Source organism: Musa acuminata, chromosome BXJ1-8, assembly GCF_036884655.1.
Source record: "Musa acuminata AAA Group cultivar baxijiao chromosome BXJ1-8, Cavendish_Baxijiao_AAA, whole genome shotgun sequence".
Lineage (NCBI taxonomy): Eukaryota > Viridiplantae > Streptophyta > Magnoliopsida > Zingiberales > Musaceae > Musa > Musa acuminata.
In genome coordinates, this window is record NC_088334.1 from 8,744,616 (window position 1) to 8,771,400 (window position 26,785).

Genomic DNA, 26,785 nt, shown 5'->3' on the forward strand with positions numbered 1-26,785 from the left:
ATCGCGATGAACAAACAGTGTGTAGCCTGCGGCGCTGATGCCGAGTCGGTGTACTGCCGCGTCCAGGGCACCAACGGGCTCGCTGGCAAGCACCACCGCTACGCCCTCTTCCTCCGCACAACCCCCACCGCTTTGTGATGTTTGCAAGGCCTGTCACCTCCCGCGGCTGATTCCCTCTGCTCCATCGCCTACGCGGTGCTAAAGCAGCTGCTCGTGAGGAAATTTTGCAGGAGAAGAGGGGGTTTCTCTTGTGCCAGGAGGACCGCGCGATCTCGTGCAGGGACGGCGATGTCGCGATCCACAGCGCGACTGCTGTCACCAAGAAGCACTTTAGGTTCCTGCTGACCGTCGTCCGCGTCTCCGCCGTCCCGATCCCGTCGTCGCCGGCGGTGGAAGCCGAGGCGGTGGACAGTTTGCATGGAAGTATCATCAAAGACAGCAGCAGTATGTATGGCCACCATGGGGGCGGCGACGAACAGCATCTCGTAGTAGCTGATCAAGATGCTGCCGGGGTGGCATTCTGCCCGACGCGCTTCCGATTAGGCTTCCTCCGGCCTCGTATTGGATCTCAGGCGGTCAGGAGATTGCCCGCGAGCAGCCGTAACAGGAGGCCGAGGATCTCCGTGAGGTGCCCGAGCGTTGTAAGAGCGACAGAGCAATCGCAAAGACTCCACTCACCAGATTTCTTCCAAATAACGGACGATGACATGAACCATTCCAGATCGGAGGGGCATTATTTTTTAGCTTTTGGAGTGCCTCAGGCATCAGCTTTGCACCTCATCTCCGAAGAAGAAGAGCTTTTTGTGATGCTGCTGCGGCTTTCGTCAACCTCAGCACAGATTGTAGTGTTGCCGTCTTTTTTTTTCTCTCCTCTCCTTTTTCTGCACAATGAATATCATAATATCCTCAAGTTTGGATATTATTGTATTCATCTTGAGACCTTTAACTAACATCTTTTTCTTTTCTGCATATCAGCTTTATAAAGTTGAAACTACTATATACTGTCTGTGAGAATTTGGTAGCATTACTCTGAATATAAGTTGCACTAATATGGTAAGCCCAGACAGAAACATTGTTTTAGCATTGTAGCTACAACCACTAATGGCATTTCCTTTTAAGACCATTTACAGTGTTTACAGACCATTTACAGTGTTCATTCGACCACCAACAAACTACAATATGATGATTTGACAAGGAGCATACAGGTGCTGTGATCATATATGGGAACAAGCAGGTTCCCATAGCATGTTCTCTTTTGTAAATTCTTATAGATGATCTCCACAGCTTCCAGTGGGTTGGTTCATCAATGTGCTTGCTTGCAGAACAATAAGATCTTTATAATATGAACAAGATGGACAAATATGGAGACAGACATTTTGCCTTTAGAAACGAAAAGAATTTGCAGTTCCCACAAGGTAGAACCTTCTAAAAACAACAGAGCATGCACCTTCTACAAACTGATGAAGAAAATTTATTGTACAGCAAAAGCAACAAGGTAGTTGACCTGACACACAAGGAAAGACAGTTTCAATATAAGTTGCATAAAATAACAAGAAGAGCCAACAGCTCATTATCTTATCACAACAAATGCCAAGGAAATGTAAGATATACCTGTAAATAGGAGGGTCACTACTTATGAAGTGAAGGTAATGATACGATCAGCAATCCTAGTGCGGCAAAGAGGGCACTCTGAGCAGGCGAGTGAGCAAGATTTACACACTGGTTCAATGACAAAAAGACCATTAATCGCCAAACAAAACAAGACAACTGCTGAAATAACTGCCTGGTGTAAATGAAAGTGCTTACAGCAAAAATGCCGGCAAGGAATAAGTACTGCAGCAGTTGGTGATTCAAAGCATACTTTACAAACATGAGAGTTTGTCTCCCCAGTCCCTGAAGAATCAATTTCTCTTTCCTTCATCTCCTGAATTTTGGCCTGAACAGATTGCAAACTGGTTATCCATATCTGTTATCCATGATTCCTGGAACAGATTGTAAACTGGTTATCCATATCTATTATCCATGATTTGTCGAAGTTGAGACCCTAAAATTTCCATTCCTAGTATAGCTGCAATACCATATTGTGACAAATGATGGGCATAACATGATAATGATACAGTAGTTTGGGGTAAGCTGTATTTCTCTGAAATCCATTAACTTTACAAGTAATTGTTCTTTTCTAGTAATTTATGTTTATGCATGTGACAGAAAAACAGTAACACCTAGGTACTTGAAAAACAATGTCAATGCCCACTTTGTCACCCTTCGACATGGTCAAATGTCCTCCTAACACAGTCCAATACCGTTGATATGGTCAAAATGCATTTTCACACCATACTATTTATTATGGCTAACAGAATTTACACATTATCACAATACTCTTTGCCAAAAAGATGGGTAATGGCCTGCACTTTTGATGAAGTGATGTAGAAAGCACCACCACCTCCCAATCCCCCATGGGAATAAGTTAGATTGGTTCTTTTCTGTGTACCCTGTGTGTTGTCATCCATGTATTATGAAAACAGCCTTGGTTAGTAATTATGACTAGACCCAAAAAATTTACATATGAGATTAAGAGAAATATGTCTTATTTTATTTTTAAGAGATTACAAACACTCAACAATCCAAAACTTCCTAAAATTTTTCAAAAAAAAAATCCAATATAATTTAACCTCTTTTGCTAGCTCAACCACCAACCATCTTGTCCTTCTGTATCATTCAACCCTCTACCACTGTCACATTGACCTCTCTTTCAATGTTTAGGAGCCCATGATCTACTAACAAAACCAGCATAATCATATTACAATATTCTTTTATTCTTCCTCTGCTTTTGCAACTATCAACAGTAACCACTAGCACCTCAATCATGATTAATGCGCTCAAAATTGTAATAAAATATACAGTTTATCAGCAAACTAGGCATGCAGACAAGCGCACAAATTCAAAAAATGCCTTGATGCAAAGTGGCACCAACTTGAAATAGTTGACGCCAGGTTGACTAGCACTAATCAGGATTTTGAAGCAATGATTTATCAAACCTCAAATATCAAGCTATGCTCTATAGCTGACACCATATTATTGGACAAACTTTGGAGATGATAATTCAAAGTACTTGCCTCAAATGTAAACAAAATATGATTAGATCTCATCTCACCTTATAATTTGAACAATTCAATTACTAGAGTATCAAAGCAAATAAAAAAAGGAGCAATTTATTACATGGCAGACAGGTGATCACTACCATTATCAGATAATAACGTCAGGCAAGGCGATATTAGCAACAATTAGATGCATACCATTATCAAGTCAAATGCATCCAAACTGACAATCAAGATCTAACAGATTGTGCTGGGGAGGTGTAGATTTTAATGCTATCCAACGTCTAATGATAGAATGGTGAATTTGAATATGCCACTTATCAATTACTAACAAGTAGAAGAAAAACTTCACATCTAGGAATAAATACGACAAAAGCTGAAACTTACCTTTAAGCGAACAAGCAAAGGTTCCAACTCCTGATTTTGGTTCAATTGTTCATTATTTGGCTTTTCCAAACTATCTACTTCTTGTCTTTCCTGATGAAGAGAACCATTGTGTTCATCATTGTTCATTTTAAGATCATCTGAAACATCAACCAAAATGGTAGAACTTTTATCTGCAGTCAATTCAGATGCACATAAGGGACCTTTTTTCAGCTTAGCAACAAGCACCCACATGCTAGCCAAATCATTCTCTAATGATATTTCTCGTTTCTTTGCTTCTTCAAGTTTTTTCTTATATTCTTTTTCCAGATGCACTTTTTCAGCCAAAGCAGCTTCTAAAGTATCTTCCTTTTGTTTTCTGACCTGCAATTCCATCCTTATGTCATCTAGATCAAGATTCCGGTTAACCATATCATCAGATCCTGTGTTTCCAGCATCGCCACTTCTACTAGGAGGCCGGCCTTTTCTTCCTAGTTTGATCCCATCATTCTTGCTTTCAGAAAACCTACGGATGGTACCATTAGCAGTTTTGGAATAAGCAGCTAAATCTTGAATAGCCAATAACTCTTTAGCCTGTCTTTCATTTTGTAGTGAGAGCTTTGTTACTTCCTCAGCCAAATTCTTGAGCTCAACCGCAGCAGCAGATGCCAATTCTTTTGCATAAGAAGCTTCTTCAGCTAATTTCTGATTCTGTGAAAGCAAACCATGATTCTCTTTGATCAATTGATGACGTTCAAGATTTAGTTTCTCATTCTCAGCCTCCTGTCAAAGCATTTTGACCCAGTTAATTTATTAAAGCCAAAAAATGTATGCAGACCTAGTATGATGGAAAGAATGTGAAAAGAATAAAAATGATTGGCATTATGAGACAACCAAAGAGATGAGTGTTCCCTGCTTTGATCTCATATGGCATGCTTAGAATTGAAAAGATCTGATCAACTGGTATATGAAAACACATACGGACTGGCAACTTTGCGGACAATAGCAGCAAAATTATCAAAGGCATGTACATGAGCACATAGAAAAAGATGTAGCAATTGTTAAGGTCAGCTATTGTTGTCAGATTAGAGACCACTAAGCACAAAGCCAGCCATTTATTGTTAAGTAAAGCAATCAAAGACATTTAGTTTATTGTGAATCACAATAAGCTGCATCTAGACATCAAAGAGAAATTAAAAAACAGTAAAGTTACAGTAGAAGAACCGTTAGAAAAAGGACAACCTATGCGTTGCAGTTTAAAAACTTAATAAAAATGAGTGCTTATTTGCATTATACGACCCAATTACCTGCATATAATTCCACACTACAACCAAATATAAAATAAACTAATCCATCCTTCTGATACATGAGGTCTGCAAGACAAATAACCAACCTGTGTACAGCAAAGGGTATCTGTAATGCCTATCACATGCATGAAAATCCTCTGGCCACTTCATTTTATGCCCATGAAGCAGGTAAGTGGTTGGGACAAGCAACAGCAGATCAAATCATACATAACCAAGAAGCCTATAAAGCATGAGTGCGCCATTAACAATAACCACATGCACATATACTGTAAAGCATGTGATTATCATTAGTAATAAAAGAAAGCTATTGCACTTTTAAACTAAACAAAAGACCTTGACACAAGACAAGAAACCACAATACTTTAAGCATTGAAGTCCAACTTAGCATGAAAGAGTGTAAACACTAACAAATAAAATATTACCTGATATTGAAGTTTACTCTTCAAATCATTAATTTCTTCTGTGCCAAGTTCTTCATGCAGTTTTTCATTTTTGATTGAAGTTAGTTGCTGTTGAAGAACAAGCACTTTATCTTCCAGCTCCTTAATCTCAGAGCACTGAGTATAATATCCAGATTAAAATTTAGCAAGGAATTTAGAATAAACATATAAAATAAATATAATGGTTGATTAAGTCAGACGAAGCTAAGTGTATCATCCCAGTGACATTTAAATAGTAGATTGTTGATGCTCAAATCTCCCACACTGACATGAATGAATACCATTCCAGCAGATTAGATTCAATACATGCCTTGTATGTGAATTTTTCTGTTGAAATTTGAATTTTGATAGTTATATTTTGTTTGCCATACCAAGGGAAAAGAAAGAGAGAACTACATTGGCTGGGGCAACGAACTGAGTCATGAGAACTGGTGTTTGCATGCTATCTAATAAAATGTATGTCAATTATACAAATACACAATAATTCAGGACATTGAACCTGATTACCAACCTTCAGTTGCAGCTGCTCTTGAAGGATACGGTTATCAGCTGATCTTAACTGCAACAAATATAGTAACAGTATAGTACAGCTTTTGAATAAAAAAGGAAAATTTTAAATATATGACATAGTTCAATAGATTAAAAACATTAAAAATATAACTCAAGTTAAATCACCTCTAGCTCAAAGCCCTTCTCATTGCACTGAGTCATTAATCTCGTTACAGTCTGTGAGTGGAAAATAAATTGAAGAGTGACTTGGAGTTCAACTATAAAAAAAAAAGAAACAGCTGCATAGAGAAGATGGCATACCTGCTGCATTTCAACCATTGAGGCATTGGCCATTGAAGCTTCGCCACTTTCAATAATGCGCTGTTCCAACACTCTCATCTGTCTCTGTTTCTCCTGGATTTCATGCTCCAAATTCTCGATCTGTGGTAAATAGAGTTATGCCGAGACAAACTTTTAGTAAAACAAAAGTTACATCTCCTTGCAGATTTTCCAAAGTAAAGGTCAATTTTAAATTATCTAAGTTAAGCGAAGACAAATCTGTAAATAATTAGGTCAAGCTGAAATATTGGCAAAAATGGCAACAAAAAAAGTCTTAGAGGGAAAACGAGGTTGTAGGAGGCAAAAGAAAAGAAAAGAGTATAAAAACCAGACCAGATCTTAAGCAGAACATTCATAATACAACTTCCAATGGATGTGATCACAAAGAAAAAACAAGGCAATTTACTGGCCTAATAAACCAAAGAGACTCGAGTTGGAAACATTAGCTGAATGATGCAATATCATAAATTTTAATACTCTTTAACAAAGGAAAATAAATGGAAGGAGAAGAAAAATAGAAAATCTAACCGAATGAGAGACTTAGTAAAATGCCAAGAAATTCAAATAAACCTATGACCCAACTCAAAATTCGTGAGATTCAATTACCAATTTGCAATGTCAGGTAGTTCTATAAGACCTATGACATGATTGCTGAAATACCAACTCAAGATACGAGACAGCTCGATAGTTTCTTTATCATCTAGCTAGAAGCAGGTATAGATTGAATATCACAATGGACTGCAACAGCAATAACCAAGGAAAAATAACCAAATCTAAGCAAATTATAGCCAACTCAGAAGACGCAAGAGCATAATAAAAAATACACATAGTATTAGAATGTAGCAAGGGCAACTTAGTATTTTCCAGCTGAAAGGACATGAGCTTTAAGAATAGGAACTGTACCTGAATCCTTGTGCCATCTGGATCATTTACGGACTGCTCCATCAGTCTCTTTAGTGTACTGGTACCAAATGCAATCTCACCAGCAAGCATCTTTATTTGTTCGACTAGGAGATCCATTTCATCTGACATTGTTATCCTAGTCTGTGTATGTTAAAGAAACAAGTCAACCATAATTAAGGTATACCAAATTTAGCAGCGGTCAGGAGTAATGTACTTTATGACATGAAAATTCGTCTCCCAAAGTAGGCTAATAAAGTAAGTGCTACCAACATCAATACAGATAAAACCCTGGGTACTAAAGATATATAAGATATACGATCGATATCTCATAAAAAAATACATAATAAACATCTAAGAATATCTACCATAAGCATCATGGTCTTCAAAAAGGAATTTATTTTGTCTTAGCAAACCTCATCCACACTCAATAGCCAGGTTTAGTTTCCAATGTATGCTATCAGATTTAACTGAAATCCAAAGAAGAGCACCTAAATGAAACTATTGCAATAGCATCATGTATGAGATATTAAAACCAAAAACATTTGTGATTTCTTCCTGCTTAATGAACAAGGAAATTTGTTCCTATTCACAAGAACAATTGTCTTTAACACCAATATAATAGCAGAAGTCAATGAACAGATGCACAATTCACTTGAAAATTGAAAACACTTAGCAGAAACAAGATCTTATAATTAAAAAAGGAAACATATACACCATCTCAGCAAATTTTATTCGTCGTATGGTGTAAAAATTTAAATGAATTTTGCTCAGAGAAAAAGGAAAGAGATTATACAATGATAGAGTCACATTTCCAGGCTAATTTCCAATAGAAACCAATGAACAGGTCAGTGAGGACCAGCAACAACCGATAACTGCAACAATAAGTTCAATTACCTGCTCTGCATCTGTGATTGAGCCACTGACTGCGGAATGTTCTTCACTCAAATTACTTGAATATCTTTGATTTTTAACATCAGATAATGTGTCTAATGAATCTGACAGAGCAGAAGCCACAAAACCATTCAGGGTGCTCTCACTTTCAAGAACTGGAGAATGCTCACGTGGTATATCCATTTTCTGCAAAGTAAATTTGTGACAAACACTATCACACTTATGCAAAAATTTAGCCACAAACAAAATGGCACTCCAAGTCATAATGATTGAACTGCATTAATAATGACATCCAAAACACACACTGATCATGAGCTAGAGGTTGGAGAATAATGTCAAATGATAAAAGATCCACATTGGAGAGGGCATCTAGCATAGCAAGCATTTTTACAATGTATATGGTATAATAAAAAATAATCTGATAATATAACTGCTCCTACAAACATTCAAGACTAAACAGATGTGTTCGTGTAGCAAAAGCCATTATTGACATGCATGATATTTCACAGATATATTTGTGGCTGATAGGAAAATATCACTGATGGGGTAGAGAAATGTCATAATATAGTAAGTGGCTGTTGAGAGAAAACATTTTATGAGACTCCATACTGGAGCATCAACTTACTATTCTATGAACAGACTTAGTTGAGGATCCACAAGTGAACTTTGAGCTAAAGTACATCGAAGTCGGTCACAAAAGAATTATCTTTGACCTTCATTTTGCAGGGCATTCCATACTAACAGTGCATTATGATATGCAACTTAAGCTGCTTTATTTTTCATGCATGATTTTCTGCTACAATGACAATTTACATTTTTTTAGGCAAAGCATGTGATATGAAATGTGCATCAAAGTTTCAAATATGAGGATTAACTAGTGCATTGGTTGATGAAAGTAACTCCAATATTGCATCTGGAAAAAAGGCAAACCAACTAAAGTTTTTCAATGAATCTGATTAAGATCAAATCACCCTCACTCACAAATATAGTAAATCAGACACCAAGGATGTTGAAGTCATCATGTCCCAAGATTTTCTTGTTTATCTTAGGCAACTTTCTTTGTTTTGATAAAAATGCATTTAATTCTGCCACAGAGGAATATTGCAAATGAATGGACACTTAGTCTAAGTCCAATGAGCAACCTTGTTTCCATGGTAACTTATGGAACCTGGATGTTAGTGCCAACCATCAGTATTGTTTGTGAAAGACTAACCCTAGGATTCGTTTCATATATCACCAGAGCAAAAATACTATAAATACGAAAAATGATACAGGCAAGGATCTTCTGCTTGTTTCATAGACGATTATATAGAACCCAATCTATAGATAGGTTGTTAATGTTTAACACTGGAAAAGCTTAAAGTGATAAAATTTTAAGCCTAGTCTGTAGAAGCAAAAATACAATTAGGGAAAGAACTCTAATGGAAATTAACAACAACAAGTCATATTCCCGCATTCCCAACAAGTTGGGGTTAGCTAAATGGATGTTTTTCCCACAATGAGTTCTCTTTAGAGCAATAAGTCAATGAAAATAGTAAAACTAAGTTGGAGCTAGGATTGATAGACAAGGCCAGAAAATTTGCTACTCCATAACTACATAAGAGAAAGACTGTAACAAGATATTTCTAAGTACGTCTTTAACCAAGTTTCGGTCCACAGATCAGCATGTTAGGTTACAAAGAATGATTACAAAAGATTTTAGTGAAGGTAATTTTCTGACAATGCTCTCACCAAGTTAGAAATTTGCAGAAATTAAATAAAAATTTTAAACATGTTTATCTATTACTATCAAGGAAAGACCTAAATCAAATTCTGCTGCCCAAGGAGCAAGACAATTTGGAGAAAAAATGGGACCCGCCCTAGATCTTTGAACAAAAATAAGAAACAATGCCAGTGTAAAATTAATTTTTTACTATAGCAGTGAGGAAGGAGGAAAGGTATGAAACGAAATCACACCTTTCTGAAATTGTAAAAACGGAAGAAAATTCTTGGCATAACCAGTTCTTTGTATTCAGTTGTATACTAATCCTTGAGATGACCATATCTTGAACAAACTACTAAAACATTTCATAGCAGTCATAGGTTCAATGGCTTATTCACATAGAGCAGTGATTTAAAAAGCACTAGGCGCCAAAAGGCGCCAAAGTCCAAAAACACCTGAGGCGCTCGCCTGAGCGAAGCGAGGCGCTAAAATATAAAAATATATAATATAATTAATAAATATAATTATTTAAAATTTTAAATAAAAATATGTTATTAAATTAAGAAAATCTAAGATACAAAATCAAAATAATATATTATTAATCTAATAAATACAAATACTATTATTAGTATACTGTTAACAGTATACTGTATACTGTTAACAGTATACAGAAAGAGAAGGAAGAGGAGTGTAAGGGGGTGCTGACTGAGAAAAGAGGAAGCGGTAACTACAGCGAGAGCGGGAGTGTAAGGAGGCAGCGGCAGCGAGAGTGTAAGGAGGCAGCGGGAGCGGCGAGCGGCAGCAGTAGCGAGCAGTGACAGCGACGAGCAACGGGAGCGGGAGTGGCAGTGGCAACGAGCAGGGTTAGGGTTGGGCAGCGACAGCTGATATCGGTGCTTTAGTTGGTTTGATTGAACCAACTAAAGCACCGGAGATCGAACCAGACCTAAAACGTTGGTTCGGTCGCCTGATTTAACCCAGGCGCTCACCCGAAGTGCCCAACGCCTGGGCTCGGGCAAGCGCCCAGGCGGCGCCTCTTTGAAGCGCGCCGCCTGGAAGTGAAGCGAGGTGCTCAGGCCTCGCCTCGCCTCGCCCGAGCGCCTTTTTAAATCACTGACATAGAGCAAGTCCAACATGTTTTCTTTCAACCATCAAGTCCTCTTCAACATAACCAGAATAAGTTTTCACTATTTCTTTTTTCCTTGACTAATATACTTATTATTTCTCATCCAGTAAGTCATGTAACATAGAAAGTCTAGTTCTGCATCATTCTGCTATACCAACTTCAAATTATTCTGATTCAAATAATGGTTCGCCTTAGAGAAGTATGGTAACCAAGTTTGTGCAATCCAAGTTAACAAAATGATATCGAGTTGCCACAAGATATGTAATTAAGGACAGAGAAAACCCAATGAATAGACAGAGAATCAAAACTAAAAAGAATAATGAGGCAATAAAATTAATGTACAAGTCAAAAGTGAAATCCTGGATGGCAAAGATCATAATCAATAAAAGATTGTTTTCAGCAACTAGAAAAAGATTGTATATTATGTTAATGCTGATTCCGTTCAGTGTGGAAAATCTTCAGAAACAAAAACATTCTTTTAAAGAATCAAACCAATTATAGATTCAAATTGAAGCTAAGAACTTACATCATCGTCCCCTAAAGAGAGACGGCGCTGATGCCCAGGTAAATCAGTTAAACACCCAGGAATAGAGTTCTTGGTAGAAACAAGTATCAGCTTGGTCAGCCTCTGTATTCTACTCATTAAAGCAGCTTTGGCCTCCTCTTCCTCCTCTAAACGGTATTGCATCTTCACCTGGCCTTCCTCAAGCTGTTTGCACAATACAAAAACATGATCCCTTCTAAGTATTATAACTAAGTCTGAGGTTTTGTAGAGACCAATGTCATTCTTTGTCCTATGAAAGAGAATATGCACTTAAGGCATCTGGAGGACATATTCAATGTTTACCTTCTGGCGCAAGCTCATTATTTCATCATGACTGGCCCCACTTAGCATCCCTTTCTTCAAATGCTCAAGTTCTTGCTTTAAGCTTGATATTTCTTTCTGATACTTCTTGATCAATGACTTTTCATCAATAATCTGCAATGACAAACTCAAAAGTCAAAACTATTCATCGGCATTATGATATAAGAGTATCAACAATTCCAACCAAAGAGAAAAGAGTATGTCTACCCTGTTACGAGAAGCATAAATTTCAACTTGTTTTGCCCTACTCGCAAACTTGAGTGTGTTATGAGTTTCCTCCATGCTACCAGATGCAGGTGTAACCGTGCAAATGAGCTGCACAATGCACAATACTTGTAAGAAATTTTCACCTTCAATAAACAACTAAGCTAAAATATGGAAGAGTCCGACCAGATAATTGCATGCAAAAGGAAATTGAGAGATGTAATGATGGAAAGCCAAGCCAAACAAATAACAATCACCTAGAGACATTACAGATCACACTGAAAAATGATCATCAGGCATATGACCAGTCAAGACTCACCGATACATGCCCATGGCCACTTAATGAGGTCTGCAGTAGTCGAGTCAATTTAGAATCACGGTAAGGAATATGAGATGCTTTCCCTTCACTAAGCTTTCCAATCACCTTTAAAAAGTTATCAACAAAGTTAGTTTTATAACTGGAGAACCAAATATTCACAAACGGCTACAAATTACACAACACACCATATGTCAATGATTGTGTAACACATCTAAATTAACAAGTTAATATCAATGTTATCTACATATGTTGATAGGTTTACAATGTTTTCAAGCAAAATTTGGTTCTACTTCGTAGGCCTAAAATGGCCTTTATGAGACCACAAAAGAAAGTGTGTATGCTGATATTTAGTTCAGACTTACATTAAAGTGAAAAAGAGGGAACTCAGGGAAGGCCATATTACAACCAACAAATAAGTAACTTTGATCTAATTTACTCCTTTCGGCACCAAGGTTTGTGAAATTAGAACACAGCTCCTTTTGATTTGATGACATAAATTGTCATGAACATTCAATATCGGCAAGCTCCAATCCAGAACTCACCCAAAAATAGTAGAAGCCCAGATACATCTCATTGGATTGTCTCCAATTTAAAAGAATAAGAATCTGCTACAGGACCAGCTGAGCCATCGGATATACAAGATCCAGCAATAGTGGAATGAAAAACCACCAGAGAAAGTGGTAGAGGAGGAAGAGAGGAGAGAATGATACAGAGTACCCGTCATGAAGTTGGGGCCAATAGGGAAAATTTTGCCAAACAGGTGAAGGGCATACAACAATTGACCGAGCCATGACTAAAGTGAGGAGGAGAAGGGCTTGGGTCTGAGCCTGGGCTCTCTTCCTTAGGAACAATTGAATGCCTGATTAGGTAAAAGAAAAAGAACAAAAGAGAAGGAGAAAATAACAATAGAAGTGAACTAAAGAAATGATTTAATTAAAGATACAGTTAAATTAGTGATAAATAGAACTTAAGATACAGTTAAAGGATATATATATATATATATGCATATATATTGATTTGATATTGTTTTAATATATTATACAATAATGTATAAACAGTAATAAACAATATATAATAAATTATATAATCTGAATAATAAAATAATATATGACAATTCTATACAGAAAAATATATCATGAAGACTATTCTATGAGATATAAAAATATATAAAGTAGTAAACATATCATCAAAACAAGCAATTATATATAAAAAAAAACTAGAATGGTTGGTTGCAAACTTCTATTGGGAACGTAAGTATGAACTTATAATATTTAAGTTTGTCAAAATGGTAATAAGTGTTTGAGAATTAAATTTTCAATTTTTTATGTTTCTGAAATAACTAAGTCAAGGTTGAATTAAAATTAAATCATTTATTGATTTTTTGTAGCAAAATTCTAGTTTTTCTAATTCAGTTTAAATTATTTAAATTCATAACATCCGAGCAAATCCCTCCAATCCCATTCTTTTAAAAGGTTGATCTTGGAAAAAAAAGTATGATCTTGATCCTAATCCCGATCTTAAAAACCTTGTAATATCATGATTCCTAAATTATATTGCATCTTGAAAATCCTACATAATGTATATTGATTGTAATTGTATGAGAGTCTAATCATTAGATATGACTGTCAACCAAGGAATCTATTTCTAAAAGATCCTAGAGAGGAATCATAAATCAACTCATAAAAACAGACAGGAAGAATAGTGAATGTTGTTAATGAAACATTCAACATAAAATATTCAATAATATTGGGCACCTACTGTTCCAAGAGTTAAAAGGCTTTTGTTAATGTAAGATCCTTCCTTTCTTCTTAGCCCAGTTGTCTCAGTTTTTGAACTCTCAGATCCTGCTAGATCAATAAGATTCTGAAAAAGAACATCATAGGTCAGGTACAGCAATAATGTCAGCCAAATGCACAACATGCTTAAAGCTCAGAACCAGAGCTTACAAGTTGAGAATACATCACTCCATCATATTCATCACCATGAGCACTGCTTTCAATCATCTGCGTAAGTAATCATTCAATCAAAGTAAATGAGAGATGATAAAAAATGACATCGTAAGAGTCAGCACAATGCTTCACATGATAAAGAGTCAAAAGCAACATCTCATCATTGTGTGTAGCTAATATGATTATACAGCAAATATGATAAGCAAATAAGAAAGTCAAACTGGTAATGGCAATTTTTTTTTTATCAAACACAAAAGAAGTTTCACAAATTTTGAAGTAAAAGAGTTAATGACTTCTTTGCACATTTCTTTGTGCAAAAATTTGGAACAGAATTAAAGAAAATTGCTTCTTTCTTATATACAAAATTGTTCTTTCAAGTTTCATCATTTATGTATAAATAAGAGACTTATATGTATCAGTATATACTGGTAAAGGTAAAAAAGGGATTCTATATCAGTTATAAACCTGCAATATTTGCAGATCATCCAAATCATCATGATATACAAAAGTTGTAATTACCGATAATTTCTCCCTTAATATAAATTAATTACTATAAATAATGTATTGCTTTATTATTAACTTCCATGTTTGGGTACTATAGTTAATGAAATGATTAACTTTGATTTCCTTAATCATGTGGACAAGTTAGGAATTCTGCTAATCAATTAAATTATTAATTGATTTATTTCCCAATGAGTGATTTGATTTTTAGGAAGTAAATAGTTTACATTCTATTTTCGTGTATAAACCATAAGAAATGAATATTATATTTCTCTCTTTGTGTATGAAAATAAAATAAAAAAATAAAAAATAAAAAATAAATTATTACTTATTTTTTGGAGACATCTCATCTTCTCCTATGAAAAGGGAACTCCTCCTCCTTCATTCCTCATCAAGTCTGATAAAGGGAGAATTGAGAAGAGGACTTCCCACGAAGATGACCTCGAGGAAAGGATAGTCGAGAAGAGGTTGGATCCTTTCTTTAATTAGCTGTGATTTATATTTTTTTATGCATAATGATGTTTTAATTTTAAAATTTCATGATTAGTAAATAATGATAATTGAATTGTGATGTTAGAATGATTATTTGATTTATATTGATCTCTTAAGCTTAAGTGAATTATAATATTGATTTAATTATTAATTTTTTATTTTTGGATTAACATAATAATTATAATTTATTTAATTAGATATATCTATGTTTCAAGAATTATGTGTGAATTTCTATAATGTAATTAGTTTTAAATTTAAGAACATGAATTTAAATTTTTTAATTCATGGATAGGAGTTATTCTCATTTCATCCACCCACTAAAATATCATGATAACATTTGGGCAAGGACAAATTCACCCAGCAAGAAAATCTATTTATCCAGCATGACAGTTGGAAAGAGCTGCATGACTTGATAAGCAAACAAAAGCACATAAAGATAGGATGCTAAAAGTAATGTTTGGACTAAATAATGAATATAGTATAACACTGAAATACCAACAGTTAGACTGACATACCAAGGTAAAAATTGTGTGACTTCTGCTACTGAACAGGTTAAAATTGTTAGAACCAACATGACGATGTTCTGAAATTCACACAAATAAATCATGAGAACAACTGATGGCTACATAAAAATTTAGAAAAAAAAAATTATAAGCTATTTTGGTAACCTAGCTGATAAGTATGCAACCAGTGAATATCCAAAAGCAATTATCCTGGAGGTAACAGTAAGGTAGACATCATTTTATTATGCAGCAATAAATACCTAGAACAAATAATTAAGCTTGATAAGTAGTTCTAGCTTGATCAGGCCTTTAGGGTACTTTGGTAATCTTTATTTCTCTTCTTAATGACAAAAACTTTCATGAGTGATGGTTCACATAATTCTTCAAAAGATAGCTCTGACTTGACTGCAGAATAACTTCAAACAGCAGATCTTTTGGACAATTCACAGGCAAGGAGACCATATACTTATCAACACCAAATTAATACCCAAAATAGAGGTATCCAGTTGTTAGGAGGCAAATTAAGTGTGATGGAAAAAAAAAGAAATTTACCTATAAGTATAGCTAGTCAAAACAAACTAAAAGTATAAAGTATAACCAGAACTTTAAGAAAAAGTAGAATAAGCTCGACGACACCCTCATACCAAGAAATATGAGGGAACTGACACTATTCCAAACTCAATATAATACATCATAGAACACATTGGGATTAAGGTCAAAGAAAAAACGTAACAAAGGACACCTAGGGAGACCACATACTTAGCAAGTTTATAATGTGTTCAAGCACCAGTAAACCCTTTATGATTCTATTGACCGTAATATCCTAGCAGCTCCAAAACTCACAGATAAACAAATAACATATAAAATAAATGGCTATAAGGAAACCCCAAAACACTAAATAAAAAGTAGGCTAGATCTATCTTGACACTCTTAATGATCCAAGTTATTCCTAGAAAATCCTAATTGCAACGGCAATGCTCCAAAAGCACCAAACCATACAGGATATGGGCTGTATTTCTTGTAGAAATCCACAAGCTCAGAATGCACTGTTTGAGAGAAACAGTAAACAGACTCAATTTCTTTGACCCTCCACCAGCATTACTCACTAAATTTTTGCTTTGAAACAAGGATACATGTTCACTAAAGGGCATGATAATTATAGCTTAAAATATTCCAGATGTCTATTTTTGTTGCATCAACATGTAAGTCAATCATACTGAAACTAGTTTTCCTATACAATGATATATTAGTCCATCAATACGATCCTTAGAGATTGCAAGGTCTTAAATCAAATCTTGTTCTCAACACTTGTCCTTGGGAAAAAAAAAGCACTTACACAACCTTAGCTGCACCAAATAACTTTGTACCGTAAAATAATATGTACAGCAGGAAATGTTGCACAAAATGAACTAACAGGGCCAAAAAAAGTTAAGTATCTAGATTGTAACATGATACTTTGCATATTGTGCCAACATTTTAAAGGACAACAGCTCCAAAAATGCAACCAAAAGGATACTTTCTGTAAATGTTAAACAATGAGGCTAACAGAATCTGAAATCTCAAAACACTTTCTGATCGAACAGGTTCTAGAGAAACACCCATTGTTAGAACTACAAGAACCAAGATCTAAAAATTAATTCAATCAAGAAAACAATAGTTTTAACAGTATGACAGAATAAAGATTATCTGCATTAGGTAACAAAACACTTCAACGTTATGATGAATCTGCTTTTCAGGCTGCCTAGACTAATAAAAGAAAAAAAAATTCCATTAAATAATCAACAGCAGCCACATAGAACATTAATGACCCTATTGATAATGAAATGTGTCACTTTAATGAAAGTTACAGTGGTCACATCTTTGAGTGGGACATAGCCACAGAATATATGTTAGTTAAGCACTTTTCCTTGTTTTCAATAGGTGAACTTTCATCAATATGCCGACTTTGTTTGTATTAGTTAGAGATTCAGATAAGAAACAGAATCAGTGTCGATAAAGTTTCACCTTCACCAGCAGCAATGAAAGAAAGTGCGTGCCCAGGAGATAAAACAACTTCCTCCTTTATACCCTCAACATAAGTACCCTGCAAAAAGGTTCCACATTAGATAAGAAAAAAGGAAATGTTTCACATCAGTGTAATGAGAAACAATGAAAAAAAAAATAGAAACTAAAATTCATTAACCTAACAGCAAAATAGCTAATCACATCAATAAAAAAGATATAACTTCACCTAAATTACTGAGATCTAAAGTTACATTGAAATTTTCAACAGATGGTCATTAACAAATGGCAAAACATAAATATGGAATTCAAAAGGAAAAACAAATTTCCCAGCAGCCCGATAAAAAAAATTATCAATTTCAAATCTAACTCCCAAATTGATAATTAATAATATAAACTCAAGAATTGCAAGAATTAGATAAATTTGTTTCCGCATATCCAATTATACGATATATCATCACAATAGTCATCTAAAGGCTGTTCCTCAAAATGCAAGTAGCTCTCTGTACAATCAAATATACTTGCTCACTTATGGGTTCATGCAAGAATGTAGAGTTTTTTAGGATACCGATCTTTCAGTTTTTCAGAAATTAGTGAGCAATCTTGAACTTCTGTGGTATATGAATGCGATGATACCAATTTGAGTGATCAAAATCAGTTGCATCATACAAAGTCAGAAATAATAACAATCATTAATTCGCATGTTAAGACAAAGATTAATTCCTTCAGTAGAAGTTCAGTAGCTTTGTAGCTCAAGTACAGGAGAAGTTCCAAGAAAAATAAAAGGCAAGCCTATCAACAATCACATTATCTTCCATCAAAACGTGAGCATTTTGTGCCTCACAATTAGACAAAAATTATGTACAATCCACAGAAAAAAGCACCTTTAACTCACAAACCAAGCATATTACGAGCATAGCATAGCACCATATACACAAGATCTGTACATATTCAGATGCACCTAGCAATCAATGCCTAAAATATGATACTAGAAAAATTACTAGACAAACAACTTTACAGGTTACACATCATTATTTATACACCAAAGAAATTGGTCTAGTCATTATTTCTGCATGTGCTATGTACAACAGCTTCCATATTCTGAGAAAAGCCAAAACATTTTCGTTTCTTGGGGGCCTATAGGAAGACCTTTAAAATGGATGATCATGATCATATGCAGAGTCCTGAATCATAGGAACCAGACTCTCCCATCATAGGTTTTATAGATGCAAATTCTATGCTCATAAGAAGAATCTCTTAATTGTTTAATATTAAGTTTTCACTCCCAATTAATACTAAAATATGCAAGGGGGGATGCAAGTAACTTGACTCATAACAAAAAACATGATAGAGATCATTGATAGGACAAGAAGAATTAATAATTAATTGGACAAATTTCCAACAACTTCATACAACCCCAAGCCTTGCGGAAAGAAAAATATGTTGACAGTGCACCAATATAAAATGCAACAATATTTACGTCAAGTGGTAAGAGAAGAAAATATTTAATTTATTACTATCTAGACTTGTAAATCTAAAGAAGATACAACGAATGTCTGATATGAGAAAGTGATCCAAATAACCTCGTAGAAAGAGTGGTAACATGTTTAAATTGTATAGTGAAAGCAATATGTATATCATCTTAAATTAAAAAAACATAGCTCTCCATACCTGAGCATCTTCTCTTACGCGCAGGTTTTGGCCAGTGGGATCAAGCAAGTCATTAATAACCTACAATATAAGATAGTAAATAAGCAAAAAAAATTTATTTATATATATATATATATATATATATAAAGAATATCTGAAATTGCATTAACTGAGGAAACTCAAGTTTGGCGAATTATTCACCACAGTATTTTTGTCATCAAAATGTCAGTAAATTTGGCAGGCAAGTTAGACAATAAGACAATAATAATCTAGCAATCATATATAGATTAGACATTTAACTGGATTAGCAACTGCAAACATACAAATGAGTAAGACACTTTGATGAATCATCGAACAGATCCTTACCTCATTATAAATTTCAAGGTATGATACACGGAGTAAAAATTCTCTTCCTGGAGTCTGCCAAAGAAACTCAAACTTCGCAATCACACAATTTAATATTGTTTTAAAAAAATAGCAAGTAGGTATTGCAAGAAGAAACATTCAATAAGCAAAATATGTTAAGATTATATTCTTTATAAATAAGAATTCAGTGATATCAAAACAAAAGAGAACATTCTGTGCAATAACATCACTCTTACAATGGAGTAAGAATTCTCTTCCAGGGTCTGCCAAAGAAACTCAAGTTTTACGATCACACAAATTGAACCATTCAAAAGAAAACTTGGTATGTCAAGAAGAAATATTCAGCACACAAGGTATGTTTAAATTAGTCTCTATATACAGAATTCAGCAACATCATAAAGATAATGTTCCACAAAATCTAAAACATGACTCGAATAAGATACCTAGCTTACTTGAAAGTCTACATGTGCAGATACCACAAGAGTATATATTTTACATTTTTACTTGCCCAACCTCTCTGGTTAAGTTTCTTTTGCTAAAAATATTCAACATATAAAAAAGCAATTGAACTAGAAAAATAGAATACATAATAAAGAAACTACCTTCCATTTTTCAATCCATGAGATGAAGATAAAGTAAAGCAAATGAGCTTTTATGCATCTCTAATCTTTTGAATATGTTAAAATTAAGCTGTCTTAAATATTATAAGCACTTAGATAAAACTAATTATTCTATTTACTAAATTATTGGTATCAAAATAATGTATAAACTTTAAAGCATCAACTGGAACATAGATTTTACAAATGCAATGGAACTAGTAACAATTTATTGACCCACGGTGAAATAAACGTTTTCAATTTCACTAGAAAACTATAGCAGATATCATGTTACAGACTGAATTTAAAAAATATATACTTGGCTAAATCTAATAGCAAAAACACTAAATAACATACATCTTGTATTATGCTGAAGACATCCTTTATGGCTAGTGGTATGATACCAGGAGACTTGGGATCACCCTATAAATGGAAATATCAGCAAAAAAGATAAGTTCAAATAAGGAGATTAATTCAGCTGCCTGGAAATTTATGAATATATCACAAAGTTTTACACCCAAATTAAAAGTCAAATGCTGAATTTCAAAATTACCACAGGTAACAAACAAGGACAACTTTTATTATCCAACCACTGTAGGTGGTCTCACAGTCAAGACTCATAAAACATAAAGAAGATAAATAACAACAAATATTAGAGAATGCAAAAAATAGCATGTGAATTAAAATTTTGGATTATCTTAAAGGATGAACTAGAGAATATAGCATGAGAAACTAAGAAGTAAATGACTTTATTGCAAAGAGAAGTAACTTTATACATTGAAGTAACTTTATACATTGAAATGTCACATCAAGAATTTGAGCTTAGCTCTAGATGCCACTGGCCGGATATCTAATATGTTGCACCTGATTTGGAATCTCAAGTAATAATGTTTGTTGACAATTTCCACAGGATTTTCTTCACTGGAAGCCTCCTCAAAAACTTGTGTAGATTGGATCCTTTTTTTTTTTCTTGATGCTGCATATCCAGTTAATGGAGTTCATTGATAAGAACTGTGTTATCTCAGATAGCCCACCCTGATCTAAATTGATGGTCAAGACCAAAAACCCATTTCAAAGTATGAATTAACAGAAATTTATATGGATGTAGCATCATCTTTTCCTTTGTTACCTTTCACCCATCCTTTTTTCTCTCCTCCTATATACCTCTCCAAGATTTCTTTCTTCTTTGTTCTTTTTTCTTTGCTTTTGATACTATTATATGCTTTACTGAGCAACTACACATTAACCTACACTGGACCCAGTATGTATCATACTTGCTTTCATGCAACTTGACAGAAGATGATGCTAGAAATCAATCACATGAGAAAAAAGAGGCTGATGTTCTCATCAGATCAGCGAAAAGGCATACAAGTGAAAATCAATCAAGTGACTATAGCAACATGTTATATAGGAGAGAATGAAAGTGTATTTGAGTTGCCGAAGAAGTGATTAGAATAGTAAGTTTTTGGCATATGATGCAACACAAGCTGACAAAACAAGTGACTCAATCTAATTTGTGAGCTTGAATAATCCAACAGTTTGTCAGAAGAAAAAAACAATTAACACATGGCAAGCCATTTCCAGACATGAAATCCATGAGAAATAGATAGGAAGTTCTGCTCCCTAAAGCATAAGGTGAAAAACTGAAAATTTTCTTTACCATGCGTTCCTCCATGAAAAATTGACCCACAAACTTTCCAAGGATAAGAATTTTTTAACAGCAGAATCAAGCGAGAAATAGTCCAACAATTCCGCAACATAATTAAAGGGCACTAAAACCAAGGGCACCAATTAGGATTAACCAAATCTTGGTACCATACATGAGCCCTTTTGCTATTTTTGGCAACACACGAGTAGCAATCTCTTGTAAGCATATTGGCAATGTGAAAACAATTTTTATTTCAGTTTCATTGAAGACGAGATTCATCAGGGGCAGCATCAAGATGAGATTTAGACACAATGGCTTAGCTTCTTCTCCCATTTTAATGAAGGCAACAGTAACAACACAATAAATCTATACAAAGTATATTATCTTAAAATACAAATTACATGATCAAACCAATCGTAAAAAAAAGGAACTGATATATGATAAAAATGTGCACCAATAAATAAAACTTTAAGCAATATAGACCAGTTGGTTTCTTAAAGCAAGAAAATCAATAACAATTGAATTTTGATCATCCCTCAAAACAAGGAGTATTAGTAGCAAGTTTCTTTGTAGGAGTTAGAAGGCAGAGAAAGCACCAGAAGATATTCCTTAATTATCTAACAAATAGTCTAAAATTAATGCTCAGGGCTGCAAAAATATACACTTGATTATCTTATAGTCTATCTGAGAACTGTGAACTTACATGCATTGTATGGGTCTTGCCACTACTAGTGACACCGTAGGCAAAAACCGTCCCTACAAGTCAATGTGGAGTCATAGTTAGTAAAGATTTAACTTGTCATAATTAGTGAAGATATAATTAACTGCTTAAATATGAATGATTTGGATCAAATTTTGTATAAAAGCAACAACCCTATGGAAAGTTGATGAGTACAAAAGTGGATAGAAATTAAAAATTAGAAACCTCTTTTACAGAGAAGAGAACAAAATAAATCATATTTTTAGAGCTGAGAACTGTTGTATATAAATATAGAAGCATGGTTGAGTTCTTTGACAAAACATAAACTTGTCAAGACTGTTAGTAAGTACATAACAGGTTTCTAGTGAACTGCAGCCTAAAATTGGGGTCCAAAATCAGATTAAAGCTTTCTAAAAGATGTACCCCTTAGTGAAGTAAAGCAACATGCAAGCTTAAATATATCAGAGTTTCCTAGTGTCACAACAAAGTGATACAGAAACAGCAAATATCTAAGCCAAGTTCATCTTCTGAAACTTATAGCGAGACTTCCAAAATTGCAAGTCTCTCTTTAAAGCATCTCAACATCCAAATATTTGGCAACTACTTACAGCTAAACAATGAAAAACGTGACCAAGTTTCTATACCATTTATGCCCTCCATTGCAGCTTTAACAACAGGCCGAGCAGTAACATCATAGACCACTTGAGTAGTTGTGGAAGGACCAAAAACTCTATCTACAAAACATAAATAAATATTACACAGTAACATCTTTACAAGACATAACAAGAAAGATTAAAGGAAGGTATCAAACTAGTATCAGCTAGTCATATCATTCCATAATTCTTGGATATTATCAAAGAGGGAGTAGTGTTGAATATCACAACTTGATGGCATGCATGACTTCAAATTTGGAGAGTAGGAGACAGCATAATTGAAAGAGGGGATAGTGTATGTATATCACAACTTGATGGCATGCACGACTTCAAAATTGGAGAGTAGGAGACAGTATTCTGTTGTTCAACAAATTCTGCAATTCTAAAAATTGATACGAAAATGGTGGAATAATTTTTTTTTCCACATACAAAAGGCTGCATGTTACAGCAAAAGCAAATTTTTAAAAGAACTTTTGCATGTATTCTTAGTCAAGTACTTGCAATATCTTTGAGAAATTAGGATATCAAAGCTTAACTGTAAATAAAAAGATGAGCAAAAATTCCTTTCAAGGGAAAATTCCAACCTCATCTGATGCAAAACAGAGACCATGGTAGAGCTACATGGTAGGACTGGTTTTGTCCAAAAAAGCTAAAAGATTCAAAAGAGAGCTTCAAATACACCTACAGCACCAGTAAACCAAGGCCCTAAAATGTCATTAGCATTATGTGTTAACAAATTTGAAATTAAATTGTGGCAATTTAATCCATTCTTTTATTTACTTCAATGATAAACTTCATAAAGGATAGTTTTGTAAGAGAGGAGTGACCAGTATGTACGGATCAATTAGGAGATCTTCCACATTCACATAAAAGGGTCTGGTTCACGGCCCTATAAAATGTTGATCAAGACCCAATTTTGCAGAATTATGAAGAAACAACAACCTGAATCCAGTTGCTCCATAAGCTGATGTATAAGGTATTAAGGCTCGCATCAACATGGATTAAAGGTTAACAAGGGGTGATTGGATCCAAAAGGATTCACATTGTGACCTATTAGAGACCCCCTATATTACGAGATATCTCGACTATAAATGTACCAGGATCAATAGGCCCAGCCACCCTCTGTTCAAGGATCTCTAAAAGGCCTAGAGTGAAGAAGGGTAGAAGTTGATGTCGAAATCTTGGTAATTCACTGCCTAAAGCATAGCAGAAACAGCAGTAGCAATGCACAATAATGTATTGGCATTAATTGGTGATTAGCAGATTCCTTGAAACCAACAAGCCAGCTGAGGAAAAGGAAAATATATGTAAACCAGTTCCACCAAGCTTTTGACATGTACAGATAGCTGTCTGACAAAAATAATAGTAATAGCAATCAGTCCAATCTTGCAGTTCTCTTGATGCAACAGGGTAACATCCAAAAGAGAAGATAAAGACAGAAAAAGAAACTGGAACAATGTTGAATGAAAATGGAGTGGGAAAAGAAGCATTATCGGCATGCTTAGGATATCAAAAATGAAGTCTTAGTAGTTTATGCCAGAAACTACCTGGAAGCACATCAAACAACCAAATAATGCAAAGAACAATATACTGTGATTCACAACCACTTATGTTCGTTCATGCATGAACCAAGCTTCAATGACTAACTAAACAGTGATCAACCCCTCATAGTTTACCATAGCCTGGCAAAGAAATGTAGAAATAAATAATTTCATATTTGACGTGTCAAGTAGATAAAAGGTCCTGTTTCCAGTCCGGAACAGTGTCAATGGAAGCATAAGAAACTTACCTAGGGTGAGTTTCAATAGCCATGATTAATTTGTCAAGCATGACAAGGGGGAAAATTTTGAAAAAAAGGTATTCCAAAAAAATCATTGCACAATCCTTGCATAAAATCATGGAATTCAATTGCCAACAGGTAAACAAAAAAGAGGATAGACAGGCGAGGAATTAGATTGGCAGATAGCATGTCATCCATGAAAAGAAAAACAATTAGCAGAGAAGTTTTACCAAATGCGAAGAATGTGGTTGGATTGTACTCGCTGCGGATTTTATCCCCATCCGCATACCAAGCGACCTCGTCCCCATGCTGAAATTCGCGGTCACTGCAATTACAGCCAAATTTGTCACCGAAACACATTTCAACGTCCTAAATGAGAAACCATTGAAATTCTTCCAAGAACGCCTGATCATCACCAGAACCCATTTCCAGAATCAACAAAACAAGGAATAAAAAAGTAAATAAAATAGAATAAATAGACCTTCCGAGCCCACCCTTAATCCAAGAACACAGATCTGCAACCGCACTCCAGATCCATTCCCTTACCTCAAAGGACGAAACCTAACCGTCACCGAGATGTTATCCCCAGATCTCCCCGCGTCCGCTGGCTCAACCACCAGCTCCTCTGCCGCAAATCCTACTGGTGCCACCCGCCCCCTGGAGTACTCCGCGCCGCCCAGGACAGCGGTCCCGAATCTTGTATGCCCTCCATTGGAAGACCCGTGGAAGTGGGACGACACCGACGATGGCGAAGACCGGGGGATCGGGCGGCCGTTGGCGGAGGAGGAAGTGGAGGAGAAGGAAGAGGCTGAGGGTGGCTTCCGGTAGCTGAAAGGGGAGCTGCTCCGACCCCTAGACGACGAGTACTGCGCCGCCATTGATGATGGCGATCAAGAACTCTCCCTCGCTCCCTCAAGGAGAGAACGTGGAAATGGAGAGAAGAAGTGGAGATGAGGAAGCAAACAACGGCCGGATGATATCACATGACCGGATTCGTAAAGAGAAGGGGAGGAGGGGTTCGGGTTGCCCCTTCTTGAAGCAATGTAGGGGGCGACTCCGGCGGAAGAGTCGAGTCGGTGGAAGCGATGACACGAGCGACGGGTGAAGAAATGAACGGGTAATTTGCTCCCTCGTATATAAATGGAAGGTGCGACTGACGTGGCAGATGCAAAGCCGACGTGGATCGTTATGTATGGATGCAAAGTCGACAATACGTAAATTCTCTTACTCGATTTTTTGATACTTTCTAACCTACCTGAGTTGTAATTGGAGGCGGACCTGTGGGTCCCATCATTTATGTCCATTCACAAGACGCACGGGTCGAGGAAGAGTGATGCTTCTACGGACGAGAAGAGGTGGGGCGCCGTGGAGCGTGGGAAAAAGGGCGGTAAGAAGATCCTCTCCATTCCCAATTTCAAATGGAATCCTGTTGTTCGACATCAGGGCGCTCCAACAATACGGGGTGGCGCTTTCCAGGACCGCTGGTTGAGATGAACAGTCACCGTAATCGCAGGGGATCCTGTCCAATGAGTAAAGCTTTGAAATTAAGTGAATGAGCGGGAATTACTGTAGGCAGTTTTCTATTGCGGCAATATTTGGGTCGACCGGAGAAAAGGCCGAACCAGGCGACACCAAACGTATATAATTCACAGATGCTCTCATTTCTGATTTCAGATGGTGTTCATTAACTGTCTCTGTGTTCACCGTTATTTATGGTTGGGTGCAGTAGCAGCCAAGACAGCGTTGATGGCAGCCGCAACTACACATTTGTCCACTAGTCGATACCATCATCAACCACGTTTTTCGCTAAACCATCATGTACCTTCTATTGGAACGGATGGGTCCAACGGACACCTGTACACGCACGATTAAGGCATTAACGAGTAATTGTATCGCTGGG

The 26,785-nt window shown here is 35.7% G+C and overlaps 1 protein-coding gene across 2 annotated transcripts; it reads right to left on the minus strand.

Annotated features, from left to right (window-relative positions):
• Positions 1 to 1,039: 1,039 nt before the first annotated feature.
• Positions 1,040 to 25,999, minus strand: LOC103993233 (kinesin-like protein KIN-7K, chloroplastic). Of its 2 annotated transcripts, none has more exons than XR_672320.3 (25): positions 25,432 to 25,999; positions 25,116 to 25,210; positions 23,097 to 23,186; positions 22,456 to 22,508; positions 20,462 to 20,527; positions 19,509 to 19,562; positions 19,164 to 19,223; positions 17,496 to 17,574; positions 15,504 to 15,571; positions 13,993 to 14,049; positions 13,805 to 13,909; positions 12,047 to 12,151; positions 11,731 to 11,838; positions 11,506 to 11,637; positions 11,185 to 11,367; positions 7,834 to 8,016; positions 6,940 to 7,080; positions 6,019 to 6,138; positions 5,884 to 5,934; positions 5,720 to 5,767; positions 5,191 to 5,325; positions 3,486 to 4,244; positions 1,807 to 1,982; positions 1,612 to 1,719; positions 1,040 to 1,504 (listed from the first exon to the last, which is right to left on the minus strand). XR_672320.3 is itself a non-coding variant. In XM_009413218.3 (25 exons), exons 1-24 carry the CDS (start codon positions 25,761 to 25,763, stop codon positions 1,634 to 1,636), a joined length of 3,240 nt encoding a protein of 1,079 aa, XP_009411493.2. In that variant the 5' UTR covers positions 25,764 to 25,999; the 3' UTR covers positions 1,040 to 1,504; positions 1,612 to 1,633. The 2 variants fall into 2 exon arrangements, 1 of the variants encoding a protein (XP_009411493.2); XM_009413218.3 differs by having other exon boundaries at positions 1,807 to 1,936.
• Between the last annotated feature and the right edge of the window lie 786 nt (positions 26,000 to 26,785).